The sequence below is a fragment of the Microcaecilia unicolor genome, chromosome 6 (genome assembly GCF_901765095.1).
Source record: "Microcaecilia unicolor chromosome 6, aMicUni1.1, whole genome shotgun sequence".
Lineage (NCBI taxonomy): Eukaryota > Metazoa > Chordata > Amphibia > Gymnophiona > Siphonopidae > Microcaecilia > Microcaecilia unicolor.
Genome location: NC_044036.1, coordinates 315514317 through 315528580, shown reverse-complemented (window position 1 = coordinate 315528580; position 14264 = coordinate 315514317). Strand labels below are relative to the sequence as shown.

At 42.0% G+C, this 14264-nt stretch overlaps 1 protein-coding gene across 1 annotated transcript in view; it reads right to left on the bottom strand.

Moving 5' to 3' along the window:
* Positions 1 to 14264, bottom strand: part of EVPL (envoplakin) — a 90407-nt gene that overhangs the window by 34442 nt on the left and 41701 nt on the right. The window contains exons 11-14 of the mRNA XM_030208224.1: positions 12412 to 12558; positions 9690 to 9844; positions 4828 to 4925; positions 3752 to 3948 (exon numbers count right to left, since the gene is read on the bottom strand). Coding sequence (XP_030064084.1) covers positions 3752 to 3948; positions 4828 to 4925; positions 9690 to 9844; positions 12412 to 12558 — 597 coding nt within the window. The remainder of the gene's footprint in view (positions 1 to 3751; positions 3949 to 4827; positions 4926 to 9689; positions 9845 to 12411; positions 12559 to 14264) is intronic.

The window sequence follows — 14264 nt, the reverse complement described above, 5'->3', positions numbered from 1 at the left end:
AAAAAAACAAAAGCAGGGCAGGTAGGAGGGTGAGGCTGTTATTTTAAAGAAAGCTTTTGCTCAATCAGTGTAGTGCTTACAAAAACAACTTAGTAAAGAGCATGAGTGGAGGAGAAACTTTCAATCGCCCACTAAGGGAAATAAATCACTGTACTAAACTAGATTTATGGTCTCCTGCTTGCTCAATTTAGCACTCAAAGTTTTTAATTGCTTTGACTACTATACGGCTAACCCAGTAGAAATGCTACGTAAGCTGTATCTATCCACTGTACCTTCATTCTTTGTCACCACAGGACACATCTCATAGTGAGGCTCTTGAATTTCTTTGCAAGTCAATAATATTGACTCAATATGTGGTAAAAACAAAAAAACACAAAACTTTGTTTTCATCTTGGTTGCTCTGAGCTAAGCTACTGTAGAGGAGGGAGACAGTGTAATTCAAACTATACTTAAGCTAGAAAAACAGGAAGTTAAAAGGGACCACATCCTGGTCAAAGATCCAAATATTACAGCCTGATTTCTTTTCTAGATAATCACTTTAAACAGAGACTTACCAAACTGAATAAATGGCAAAGAAGCTGGTAGCATCTTATGGCCTAGTTTAATAAGGCCTGAGCATTTGAAGACATAAGATTATAAGAGTGGCTAGATTAATGATGTAATTATCATTTAAATAGTTAATCAAGTATTCAACTTTAAACCATTAAGCAATCTACAGCTGCGGAGGAGAGGGTCCCTACCCCTTCTCTGATGTGTACACGCTTCTCTGGCTGGCCAATAGCAGCCTAGTCTATTCCCAACACTGGGAGCAGTGCCGGCTTCCCAAACCTGTCCCAGGGACCCTGCAACCAATCAGGCTTTTGGCTTAGTCACACTGAATATGCATGAAGTACATTTTCACATATTGGGTTTGCAATGTATGCAGAATTAGCACATGCACAGTCACTGTGGATATCCTGAAGACCTGTTCTAGAAATCAGCTACAGACCAATAAGAACACATCCCCGGCTCAGACCAGCAGGTTTTAATGTTTATTAAATGCTTAAACTTTGTTTAGCACTGAAATGGTTAATATTTCACAACTCTCAAATAGGTATAGCAGTTTCAGCATGCAAGGCCACTGCAAGGGTGTCAGGTGCCTTAGGCAAACCTTCATAGTTGTACCCTCTCCAATGAACTTTTAGGCCCATTAGCTCTCCCAATGATCATGATCACTTTAACGTCACCCCTCTCAGAATGATCTGGGTAAATGGGCTAGTTGAAACCTGAAAACAGTACAGAGAGGGTCTTTATTAGCAACTGTTGATATTCCAAGATAGACAGACCCGAAACGGGCCGTGTTTCGGCGCCTAGCGCCTGCGTCAGGGGTCTGGTGTTTTTCAAGACTGAAACTTCTTTCCTATCAAGTTGGATAACAATCCGTATAGATTCACAGCAAAAGTTGTGCTTGATGTGACAGGAAAGGCGAGCCCCTTTGTGTTTAGTTCAGAGATCTCTGAACTAAACGTGGCCCGTGTCGGGTCTATCTTGGAATATCAACAGTTGCTAATAAAGAACCGTGTCCCATTTTCCTAAGGCTCTTGGTGCTTCTGGGGTTTTCTTTTCTCTAGTTGAAACCTGCCCACCTTCCTTTTGGTAAAAGTACTTCCTGTTTGTTCAACTTTGTATGGCTGTCAGGTTGTATTGTTTTGCTTTAACTCCAGCTGCCCTTTGATGCTCTCCAGAACTGCTGGTCTAGGCAATGACCTGGTCCTGTCTAATGGATGGGCCAGCCCTGAATCTGGCATAGGAAAAAGCATCTTCCCTTTGATCCAAGACATGCAGCAAGTGTCTGATACTACTGATTAGCCTGGAAGAAAGGGTCTCTACTGTAAAAGATAAAACCCTTGCAGAGAGCAGAAATACAGAAAATTACTTGACATTTATTCTGAAATGTTAATTAGTAATAACTGGTAAAGTATCTCACAAGCAATGTAGAACTAAAAGCTGGACCCACCTAAACATGGGACTGTTTATAGTAGAAAAGGCGTCCATATTGAATTGTAGTTTGAGGTGGTGTGAAAGAAGGCTGTGGTCATTGGAGCCGACTCCATGGGTGCTGTGGGTGCTTGAGCACCCCCAATATTGAGAAAATTCCTTGTATGTGTCCAGGGAGGGGTTATTTTCATTGGGCTTAGCACCCCCAATAATTTTGAAAAGTTGGCTCCTATGGCTGTGGTTTATATTACAGAGATACAGTAACACTATAAGAAGTAAATCCATACCTTGTTTGTAAATTGTTTTTCCAAACATACCAAAACTGCAAAAGCATCAAGTAATTTAAGCAGGAGAATAAACCAAAAATCACAATAAAGATGAGTATGAGCGAGTCATGCCTATTAAAGTGTACATTAGGGGTTTTTTGGTGATTTTTTAATTTTTAGTATTATTATTTTTGCCGATATCAACTTTTTAAATATTTAACTGTTAGATGTCTTAGTTAAAAACTGGGGCACATAACTGTAAAAAAAAAATGTTTCTCTGGTTCTAAAATAATTATTCTTGATCATTAACTATTACTCAGTGTTGGAAGTGCTCTGCTGATACTGTTGTAGAACTCAGGAAAGGCAGAAATAATGCAGGGTATCCCTAGACTCTAGTATTGTCTTTGTGTGGCTTAACTCTGATCACTTAGGATGCCTGGAGCCCTAATTAAGTTAAAAACAAAACACACACACGAACACGAGGAAGGCAATTGTCTGAGGAACTCACCCAGGGAAATACCTTGCCTAAAAATTACCCTCCTGGCTGGATAAAAGCCTCCGTAGCACATGAACCATTAGCAGGGCTGCGAAGAGGTGCATCCAGACATATGATGTTTTCACGTGTACAAGCATTATTTCCCCCCTCATCCGCTCACACAGATGAGTAGGTGAAAAGTACATGGCTGCTCTTAGCACATGCTTTACACTAATTTTCAAAGTCTATGTCTGATCTTCAAGGCCCTTAAAGGAAATGGCCCTGAGTACCTGAAGAATAGGAAGATCCTCTACACACCTCCAAGAACACTACTATCCTCTCAAGGACTATCACTAACCACACCCTCTCCAAAAGACATTACATGATATGATACCCGCAAGCGAGCCTTCTCTGGAGTAGCCCCCACACTCTGGAATGAACACCCTGAAAGGCTCCGCTTAACACAAGACTATCTCTACTTCAGGAAGCAGGTGAAAGCTTGGCTCTTCAACCAGACATTTAATGGAAGAAGTAACTAACTTGTTAGTCTCACTCACACACACACTGCAGCAGGACATGTTTATCCACCCTACCGTAGCTGAGATAATATTTAACCATCTCTCTGACCTCATGTTCAACTTTCATTAAATTAGTCACCTTACTTTCTAACTCTTCTTACTCTCTTACCTATCTATATGTTCCATCTTTGCTTATACCCTTCACCGTCAATTAATATGTTCTATTTGTGTTGGCATTGTTAGTACACAATGCCATACTTTGTATTGTTATTTGAATCTTTTTACTTGCCTATTGCTCATGTTTGATCTATTCTTAATGTACACTGCCTTGAGTGACGTTCTCCAAAAAGGTGGTAAATAAATCCTAATAAATACAATAAATAAAAAGAGAGCAGAGGTAGTTTCTTTTTGAAAATTAGTGTCATGTCACCTGCTTCAACCATATAAGCCTCCTATGAGTTCTTCAAGTTCTGCTCCCCTTCCAAACTGATCAGCCATTGCTCTGAGGCACTTACTTCTTGCTCTCCCAGTCTACTGGTGATGTCATCAGAAGGATTGTTGTTGTTCACTGGAGTTCTCACCCGCCTCAGAATCTCCTGTTCCATTTGCCCCAGGTCTCCATTAATCTTGTTGAGCTGGTTGAGGAGGTTGCTGCCCTCTGGGTCATCAACTTGTCCCCTAGTGGTATCACTCATCCTATTACTGGCTGGGGCTGGCAAGACAGAAGACAAACGGCAGCTAAGTCAGAGATTTTTGGCCAACCTTGGTTTTGAACTTACATCCCAACTTATATGCATTGTGGTGCATGCCTCTTTTTTGGTATAAGACACAGGGGCTCACTTCTAGTCCTTGGTATCAAATCCATCTCTGCAACAGGTTTGATAACATTTCTCTCAAATATTCAGTGGTGGAAACTGTTGGTGATGTTTCTGTTATATGGGTATATGGGGAAGACAATGCATATTCTTGGGTGCCCATATTAATTATCTGCTGGACACATGACCTAAATTTGTGATTTTCAGAGTGGAAGGTTAATTTTTATCCAACGATCCAGAGATGCTCAACTCCTCTATACAAATTTGATAAAGAAGAAATGTTGTAATACCATAGGGAAGAAATGACTGATAAGGGATAGTGAGAAAAATCCAAAGGCTTTATTGTTCTATAAATGTTACAGCTGTTGCACAGAATAGGGGGGTGAGCATTTCCAAATCATGATCTGTCTCTGTTGAACATTTACTGGATGCTAAAGGATATTTACCACAGCAAAGTGTGAGATCCTCTATACTTTTTAACACACCCCCACCCCTATTTTCCCCTTCCCCAACATGTCTACTACCTACAAGACACTGTTCCCCAGGCAACACTGGGACTGAATCTCTCAGACAGCTCTTTGGTCAATTGGTCAATATTACTCCCCCTCTCCTTCAGATGGAGATCATGTACATTCCCTCCAAGTTATGTGCAAACCCTAAAATGCCATTAGGCCACCCCATGAAACAGGCTGATTCTTTGTATTTTAAAGTAAACCAGCACAATCTTTTCTGCTGTACATTTTCAAGCATCTAATTGTTTCAGTATCCCAACATACCCTGTTGGTTAGATCTGAGTGTCTCTCGGTTGTTGGATTTCAGGGCATTCTGCACGGCTGCTTGTTTCTTTTTCACCTCATTCATTTCACCGTCAAGCCTGTAAAGAGAAGCAGATTTTTCAAAATGTGCCCCCCATAACCTTCTCTCAAGATTAGCCTGTCTTCCAGACCAGTGGTTTCCAAACATCTCCTGGGGGACCACTAGCTAGTCGTTTTTTTCAGGGTACCCCTAATGAATATGCATGAGACAGATTTGCATGCCTGTCACCTCCATTATATGCAAATCTCTCTTATGCATATTCATTAGGGATATCCTGAAAACCCAACTGACTGGTAGCCCCCCCAGGATAGGTTGAGAACCACTGGTTTAGGCCAGTCTGAACAAGTGTCTCACTCGTTCTATTATTTATAGCCCAGACTAGCTCTAAGGTCTCTTTTCACAGTCTCTGCTTGTCCACCCCCTCAGCTTTTAAGATTGCCAGTGAGGAAACAGTATACCGTGCTAAGACTATTCTTTTACTTTTTTTCCAATTTTCAAGAGGTATTTGGAGTGGAAGAGCAGACTAGTGGTTAGTGCAGCGGCATGAGAACCGGGTTTGATTCCCACTGCAGCTCCTTGTGACTTAACGCTCCACTGCCCCAGGTACAAAATAAGTATCTGTATATACCGCATTGATTATAACCACAGAAAGGTGGTATAGGAAGTCCCACCCCCTTTTACAGAATACCAAAACAAAGCATACAAATGTAATGAAGAAAGCAATTAAGCAAAAACTTAGGGATACAGAGCATAATAGTGCCAATGTTACAACTCAGAGGAACAAAATCTAGAAAGTTGAAACATGGTATTAACCTTTCCTTTTTTCCAGATTTACAGTAGAAGAATAAAAATAACCCCATCAGACAATCCAAAAGGAGTAAAGAAAAAAAAAGAAAAAACCCCAAAACATCATTCCGCTCCCAAACCCAACAGCACTGTTGCCAATACTGTTCTCAAGAAGTTCTACTACCTCCTGTCAAAGCATTACATAGTAATGTAGTAAGTGACAGCAGATAAAGACCTGAATGGTCCATCCAGTCTGCCCAAAAGTCACACTCATGATCAAATCAACAATGAACATGATATTATACACTTGATCATGGTCTTTCTTTGGTGTTTCTGGAACACAGACCGTAGAAATCTGCCTGGCTCTGTCCTTATGTTCCAACTACTCTGTGTTGATGTGTCATTGAGGCATATTTTCAAAGCACTTAGACATGCAAAGTTAGGTGGAGGGGCATAATTGAACGGGGTGCCCAAGATTTCCTGAGGACGTCCTTGCAGGATGTCCTGGTGAAGGGGCGGGGAAACCCATATTATCGAAAAAAGATGGGCGTCCATCTTTCGTTTCGATAATACGGTCGGGGACGCCCAAATCTCAACACTTAGGTCGACCTTAGAGATGGTTGTCCCCGGTTTTTGGCAATAATGGAAACTGAGGACGCCCATCTCAGAAACGACCAAATCCAAGCCCTTTGGTCATGAAAGGAGACAGCATTCATAGTGCACTGGTTCCCCTCACATGCCAGGACACCAACCGGGCACCCTAGGGGGCACACTGCAGTGGACTTCAGAAATTGCTCCCAGGTGCACAGCTCCCTTACCTTGTGTGCTGAGCCCCCCCAACCCCCCCAAACCCACTACCCACAACTGTACAACACTACCAAAGCCCTAAGGGGTGAAGGGGAGCACCTACCTGTGGGTACAGTGGGTTTGTGGTGGGTTTTGAAGGGCTCACATTTACCACCACAAGTGTAACAGGTAGGGGGTGATGGGCCTGGATCCGCCTGCCTGAAGTGCACTGCACCCACTAAAACTGCTCCAGGGACCTGCCTACTGCTGTCAGGAAGCTGGGTATGACATTTGAGGCTGGCAAAAAATATTTTAAAAGTTTTTTTTAGGGTGGGAGGGGGTTATGACCACTGGGGGAGTAAGAGGAGGTCATCCCTGATTCCCTCCGGTGGTCATCTGGCCAGTTCAGGCACCTTTTTGAGGCTTGGTCACAAGAAAAAATGGAGCAAGTAAAGTCGGCCAAGTGCTTTGTCAGGAACGCCCTTCTTTTTTCCATTACCGGCCAAGGACACCCATGTGTTAAGCACGCCCCAGTCCCACCTTCGCTATGCTTCCGACACGCCCCCAGGAACTTTGGTCGTCCCCATGATGGAACGCAGTTGAGGGCGCCCAAAATCGGCTTTCAATTATGCCAATTTGGCCGACCCTGGGAGAAGGATGCCCATCTCCCGATTTGTGTCGAAAGATGGGCGCTCTTCTCTTTCAAAAATAAGCCCAATAGTAACCTATGGAACTTAAGTCTAAGTGCTTTGAAAATGAGCCCCATTGTCTCTTAGCTTGTTTTCTCATATTATTCTTATGCATCACTTCTGTTTTCCCAAAACATATTTTATTTCTTATAAATTTTACATTGTTTTGGGACAATCAGGGATCTGCTAATGCAAGCATTTGATAAGGGCTAGCTATGTAGCTCCTCAGATAAACTTTGGGACTTCCAAAAGTATAAGCAGTTATTTCAGGAGAATCTTGCTCCAGCTGCTGACTGAATTCCTTAAAATCTACATAAGGAGGATCATTTTCAAAGTAATTTCCACTGATAACTTCATGAATTGGGCTTCTACACAAATGCTTGCACAAATACATCTTTTCTGTGCACACTTTTACCCACAGTGAGCAGAGGTGCTCCTGGCAGTGGGGTTTGCACTGATGGCAGTAGATTGAAGGAGGAGGAATGGATGAGGGTGGGAGAGTGTAAATAATTTGAATATATGGATTGCAGCTGAGAGACTGAATCAACAGGGGCAGAGGAGATATGAAAATATTTATTTAATTCTTATATACTGCCTACAAGCCTCTAAAGGAACAATTAAAGAAGTGTTATTAAAAAAGTGATCTTGACATTGTTTAAGTAATGTGGTCAGGCTGGCATTAACATGGCATAAAGGGGAAGTCCTTGACACAGCCAGATGGCGAAACATGCATGTCGGGTGGTTTGAATCCCCACATTGAAAATGCTAAAAGATAAGTGTGTTTGATTTATCTAAAGATAAAATAAAGCCGATGAAGAGTTGAGTGTTATCTTTAATTGCCAAAAACTAATGTTGGACAATTAAGCACCACTGAAGCGGGTAAAGTTTTTTCAAACAAACAAACAAACAAACAAGAAGATATTGAGTAAAAGGGAAATTGTTATTATCTAGGACTGGTGTGAAGTAAATGGTAATTTAAAAAGTGTAGGCACCAGGATGGAGCCCTATGGAACCCAATGTGAAATGGGGTAAAGGTCAAGGTGCACTGGACTTGGATTTCATAAGAAGGGTCCGTGAGATAAGAAGAGAACCGATTCAGAGAGGTTCTGTGAATGCCAATATCACTTAGGCACTGCAGAAACAAAGGATGGTCAACCAGGTCGAACACTGCCGAAAGATCGAGAGAAACTAGGATGTAGCTTTGAATGGTGTTGGTCCATATCTCATTGATCATAGCAGTCAGAGGGATTCTTTGCTTGACCAGGGCAGAACCCAGCTTGTCCAGGAAGAAGATTTGTCATGAAAAAGTGAAAACTGGTCCAGGACTAGTTTCCCCTGAGATTTTAGTGAAAAGAGAGGGGTCAAAAAGACATCAGCAGAATCCAGATCAGTTTTTTCTGTGAGTAGTTGTCAACATGGGCTACTGTTAAGATGTATTATTTCATCACTAACTCAGGCTATTTTAGCATAGATCCCATTCTATGCAATGAGATCTAGATACCAAGAACTGGTGTTAATAATAAAATAACATATCTTAACAGTAGCCCATGTTGATAACCTCCCCCCTTAATTAAAGAAAAAAAGAAATGTTTCTGGAAATCAAAATCACCGCTATACGTAATAAAAGTGAGCCAATTATAGGGCAATCAAGCCATTGTGACACCACTGATGAGGTTGGTTCTTAGGCATTGATGGAATGAGGCATTATGACATCACAATATCAGTTCTGGTTACCAGAAACAAACTCTTCACACTAAAAAGGAGGGTAGTTATCAATGTGGGTTACCATTAAGATATGTTATTTTACCACTAACTCATGCTATTTTAGCACAGGTCCCATTTTATGCAGGGAGACCTAGTGACTAATAACTGGTATTAACAGAAAATAACACATCTTAATGGTAGCCCACGTTGATAACTTACTCCCCCCTCAATGATTTATCTGTGATGTCTGCTAATAAAACAGATTTGTACTGCATTTTAAAGCTCTCTTAGTGACTCGATGCTATAGAGGAAGGGGGAGATTCTAACTGATAGAGTGGGACCATGTGTAGATAAAATTATTAGTGTTAAAATACTTTTGGAGCTGTCTACCAAACTTGATTGGCTTACATCAATATTATTGTTCAATGTAAAGGGCATGACTACCCCACATGGGGGGTGGGAAGGGGGAGAAAGTGGGTGGAAAAATGTTAAATATTTGAAAACGAATTGCATTATCTTGTTTGATGTGGCATGTCCTGATGCACAACTTCTAATGTATTGAATTGGTGATGGGGTTTTTTTTTTGTTACATTTGTACCCCGCACTTTCCCACTCATGGCAGGCTCAATGCGGCTTACATGGGGCAATGGAAGGTTAAGTGACTTGCCCAGAGTCACAAGGAGCTGCCTGTGCCTGAAGTGGGAATCAAACTCAGTTCCTCAGTTGCCCAGGACCAAAGTCCACCACCCTAACCACTAGGCCACTCCTCCACTTATGTTTAACATGCTGGATTATTAATAAAAATTGTTGAAAGTAAACCTCTCTTCCCAACTCTAGCCTCTGGGATGTGTCCTCACCTCTTAACACAGTCTGTGCACTGAGAGTCTGGGGGTGGAATGAAGAAACAGGCAGCCGGTACAGTCTTGGTCTCTCCCTGTTTGCTCTGCACCACCCAGTTCTCCGGGTTGCTGTTGTCTTTCAGAGTGTATTTCTCCCCTCTGCTGAGCTGCACCTGGGGAAAACACAGAGAAACAAGTTCTTACCTCCTTTCTCAAAAATGTCACCCTCTATTTCCTTTTAGCTAACTAATCATGAAAAGGATGGGGAGTGTATATAGCAGCTTCCCAGTGAAAGTAGTGGGGTCCCAAACAGTATCAATGCTCAGGGAAGCTCAGCACAAGCAGAGGCTCCCTTGTGGTTGGGGTGGAAGGAGAGAGGTGAAAACCAAACAAGGTCTGTGCTACTGCAGTAAGTAGGGAAAAAGGTGAGCCAGGTGGCCTTTTATCTGTCATGACATTCTCTATCTCAGTGTTTCTCCACCCGTAATAGAAAAATGATAGTTGAACGGCATCTGCATACATTTGCAAAAACTACATTAGGAAGAAAATTGGCAAATATTATGTATATGAACATGCCAGGGAACTTGTCTAAATTCTCCCCTGGTGATGCTGCACCATCCCAGCGTAAGGTTCTCTATCTGATCCACAGAGGTTTTCAACCCAGTCCTTGGGGCACACCTAGCCAGTCAGGGTTTTGAAGGGGGAGGTGTTAGTCCACTTTTAAAGGTCATCAATAGAAATCAAACAAAATAAAACATGGAAAAGAAAATAAGATGCTACCTTTTTTATTGGACATAACTTAATACATTTCTTGATTAGCTTTCGAAGGTTGCCCTTCTTCGTCAGATCGGAAATAAGCAAATGTGCTAGCTGACAGTGTATATAAGTGAAAACATTCAAGCATTACTATGACAGTAAAATAGATACCATTGGAGATTCTAGATGGAATGTTGCTACTATTGGAGATTCTACATAGAATGTTGCTACTATTGGAGATTCTACATGGAATGTTGCTATTCCACTAGCAACATTCCATGTAGAAGGCTGCGCAGGCTTCTGTTTCTGTGAGTCTGACGTCCTGCACGTACGTGCAGGACGTCAGACTCACAGAAGCAGAAGCCTGCGCGGCCACATTGGTGATCCGCAAGGGCCAACTTCTACCTGGAATGTTGCTAGTGGAATAGCAACATTCCATGTAGAATCTATAGAAATCAAACAAAATAAAACATGGAAAAGAAAATAAGATGATACCTTTTTTATTGGACATAACTTAATACATTTCTTGATTAGCTTTCGAAGGTTGCCCTTCTTCGTCAGATCGGAAATAAGCAAATGTGCTAGCTGACAGTGTATATAAGTGAAAACATTCAAGCATTACTATGACAGTAAAATAGATACCATTGGAGATTCTAGATGGAATGTTGCTACTATTGGAGATTCTACATGGAATGTTGCTATTCCACTAGCAACATTCCATGTAGAAGGCTGCGCAGGCTTCTGTTTCTGTGAGTCTGACGTCCTGCACGTACGTGCAGGACGTCAGACTCACAGAAGCAGAAGCCTGCGCGGCCACATTGGTGATCCGCAAGGGCCAACTTCTACCTGGAATGTTGCTAGTGGAATAGCAACATTCCATGTAGAATCTATAGAAATCAAACAAAATAAAACATGGAAAAGAAAATAAGATGATACCTTTTTTATTGGACATAACTTAATACATTTCTTGATTAGCTTTCGAAGGTTGCCTTTCTTCGTCAGATCGGAAATAAGCAAATCTTGGTAGATGACAGTATATATAAGTGAAGGGGGACAAACACTGAAATAGAGAATGTCATGGCCCATCTTTTTTCCCTACTTACCGCAGCAGCACAGACCTTGTTAGGTTTTCACCGCTATCCTTGCGCCCCAACCACAAGGGAGCCTCTGCTTGTGCTGAGCTTCCCTGAGCATTGAATTCAATGAGGATATCCCGAAAACCCTGACTGGCTAGGTGTGCCCCGAGGACTGGGATGAAAACCTCTGCACTGCAGCCTATTTGGTGCATTACGGGACTTGCAGCACTGGTTTCAACAGGCAGGATCAGGCACAACACATCCCACACTGATTTGGGGTGCAAGTTCAAAACCAAGACTGGCCAAAAATCTCCAGCCTGGAACTGGGTAACTTGACATCTCTGTCATAAGGGATCTATGCTAACGTTGATGACTGCATATTTCTATTAGTGCTATAGAAATGATAAGTAGTATTAGTAGTAGAAAATGTCTGATCTCCAAAGCAGAGAGCATATAATGAAAAGAGGATTAGATAAACTGGTGTGTTCTTCTTATTTCAACTCCAGCTCCTTTATACTTTCAGTTCATGCAAAACCAGGGCTAGGATCTGGCATCAAAAACCTTAATTTGCAAGCAATCTGGGACTTTCCCCTACTTTATATATCTTCTCCCCAGCACACTTAGTCTGATTGTTGCAGTGATGATTCTGGGCAGGGACCATGCCATTGAAAGATTTGTTCCAGAACCCTGCAATCATGGGTCCCTAAATCCAACCACTAGGTGTCATCCTAGAATAATTACCATGACTTCCTTTTTTGCAAGGGCTGTGAACATTACTTCCATAGCATTCACAGCCACGCCACAAAGCAGAAGACCTGGCTCAGGGACCTTCTCCATGGCAGTGCGTTTGTCACCTGAGCCACTGAACCAGGCTTTCCCCAAACTCTTTAATGATGAGGTTTCCTTACATCTCCTGAGTCCCAGTCACAGATAGTGTCTACTGTAACTGACTGAGAAGGGCGTGTCCTCCGCAGGTTCAATGGTGGAATCTCCAGGCTTCTCTGTTTCAAGCTTTCAATATCCTTCTCGGCCTGGTTTAATGTCTTCTCGTCTTTCTGAATAGATAGAAGATGGTGATAAATAAACTGCAGAAAAGGAGTGCATGCATGTTCTTAGGGTGAGAGACCCATGTAATAGAGGTCTCGGTGCTACATGGCACATGTGACATCTCAAAAGCCAAGAAATAGACCTGGCCAGCAACAAGAAGAAAGACATCCAAGAAACACCAGGTGTGAAAACAAAAAGGTGCTGACGGTCCACTAGGTCAGTGCTCCTCAATCACCTCCTGGAGGTACACCTAGCCAGTCAGGTTTTCAGGATTACCACAATTAATATTTCATGAGATACAATGGAAGTCCATCGTATGCAGATGTATTTCATGCATTTTCATTGTGGTAATCCTGAAAACCCGGCTGGCTAGGTGTACCTCCAGGAGAGGGTTGAGAAGCATTGACCTAGGTGAATCCTTCCCTCAATACCCAAGCAAGGAGCTGGAGGTGGGCAAAATGTTATGTATATTTTAAAGATCACATGGCACACTTTACAAGAGCAAAGACACCAACTCCAGTGTCATATTACAGTTCTAAGACAAGCTCTGCAATCTGACAGAGTATCCAGTTAAAAAGGCATGTTTTTAAAATAAAAAAATCGTCATCAAGTGTTCATTAGTCAATAGGACATGGGCCCTGCTAAATTCTGATGAGCTTTCCAAGGTGCTGAAATTTGTTTATGCTGTTCTGACCAATGTGTCCCTACAGCTGTTGTTTTAAATGGCTTCATGTGAAAAATAAAACTGCCCTGTGAAGAACTGAGAAGGAGCTTTTCTCTTACGGGTTCATTTATTAATTGTTAGTGTGTGCTAACACTGCAGGGCCCAAAAGAATAAACTGGCCCTCCTTGTGGGTGAAGCGTTGACGACTGGCAGTACTGCTTACAACTTGCAAACCTATAATTAGACACATTTTTCTGTTTACGATGAATCCAAAGGGAACATTTTCAGGAGGATTTTCCATGAGTGTATACCTGTGGCAACATACATTCCAAATATTGCCCCCCCTCCACAAAAAGTACGCATGCTGTCCACCGTGCATGTAATTTTTCCCATGAAGAAAAAGGGCAAAGTTGAGACCAGGGATGCCTTGGCAAAGTGCAGGTGGGGAGGTCATCTAAAGCTCAACCTGCAACTACTTATATATTCACCAGTTCCCCGATAAGCAAAATAGAGTAAACGTTGCACCAGGTTTCAAAGAGAACATAGGTAGTTTCTTTTTGAAAATTAGCACCAAGTATGTACATTAAAACCACAGACAGTAAGAAAATTGCCTTCTGCACATGCGAATATTTCGCTTAAGTTGCAGACACCTTTTCTTTGCTACATCACATCTCTTGTGGTTCTGGTCAGTTTGATAGTGCAACATTAACACAGTTGAAAAGCAAAGAAAATCCTCTCTCACTGATAGGCTGGAGCGGGCTTTGACTGCAACTTCGGTAGTTGAAACATAAGGACAGAGCCAGGTAGACTTCTACAGTCTACGTCCCAGAAACACCAAAGAAAGACCATAATCATCATGTATATAATATGTTCATTGTTGATTCAATCTTGAATTGATAATGAATGTGACTGTTGGACAGACTGGATGGACTGTTCAGGTCTTTATGGGCCATCGTTTACTATGTTACTATTCCTCATTCTGTTTCACCCATCTAGCATACGGTTTCTACATACTCAAAAATTGTTCCATCTTATTAAACCTCGAAGCAG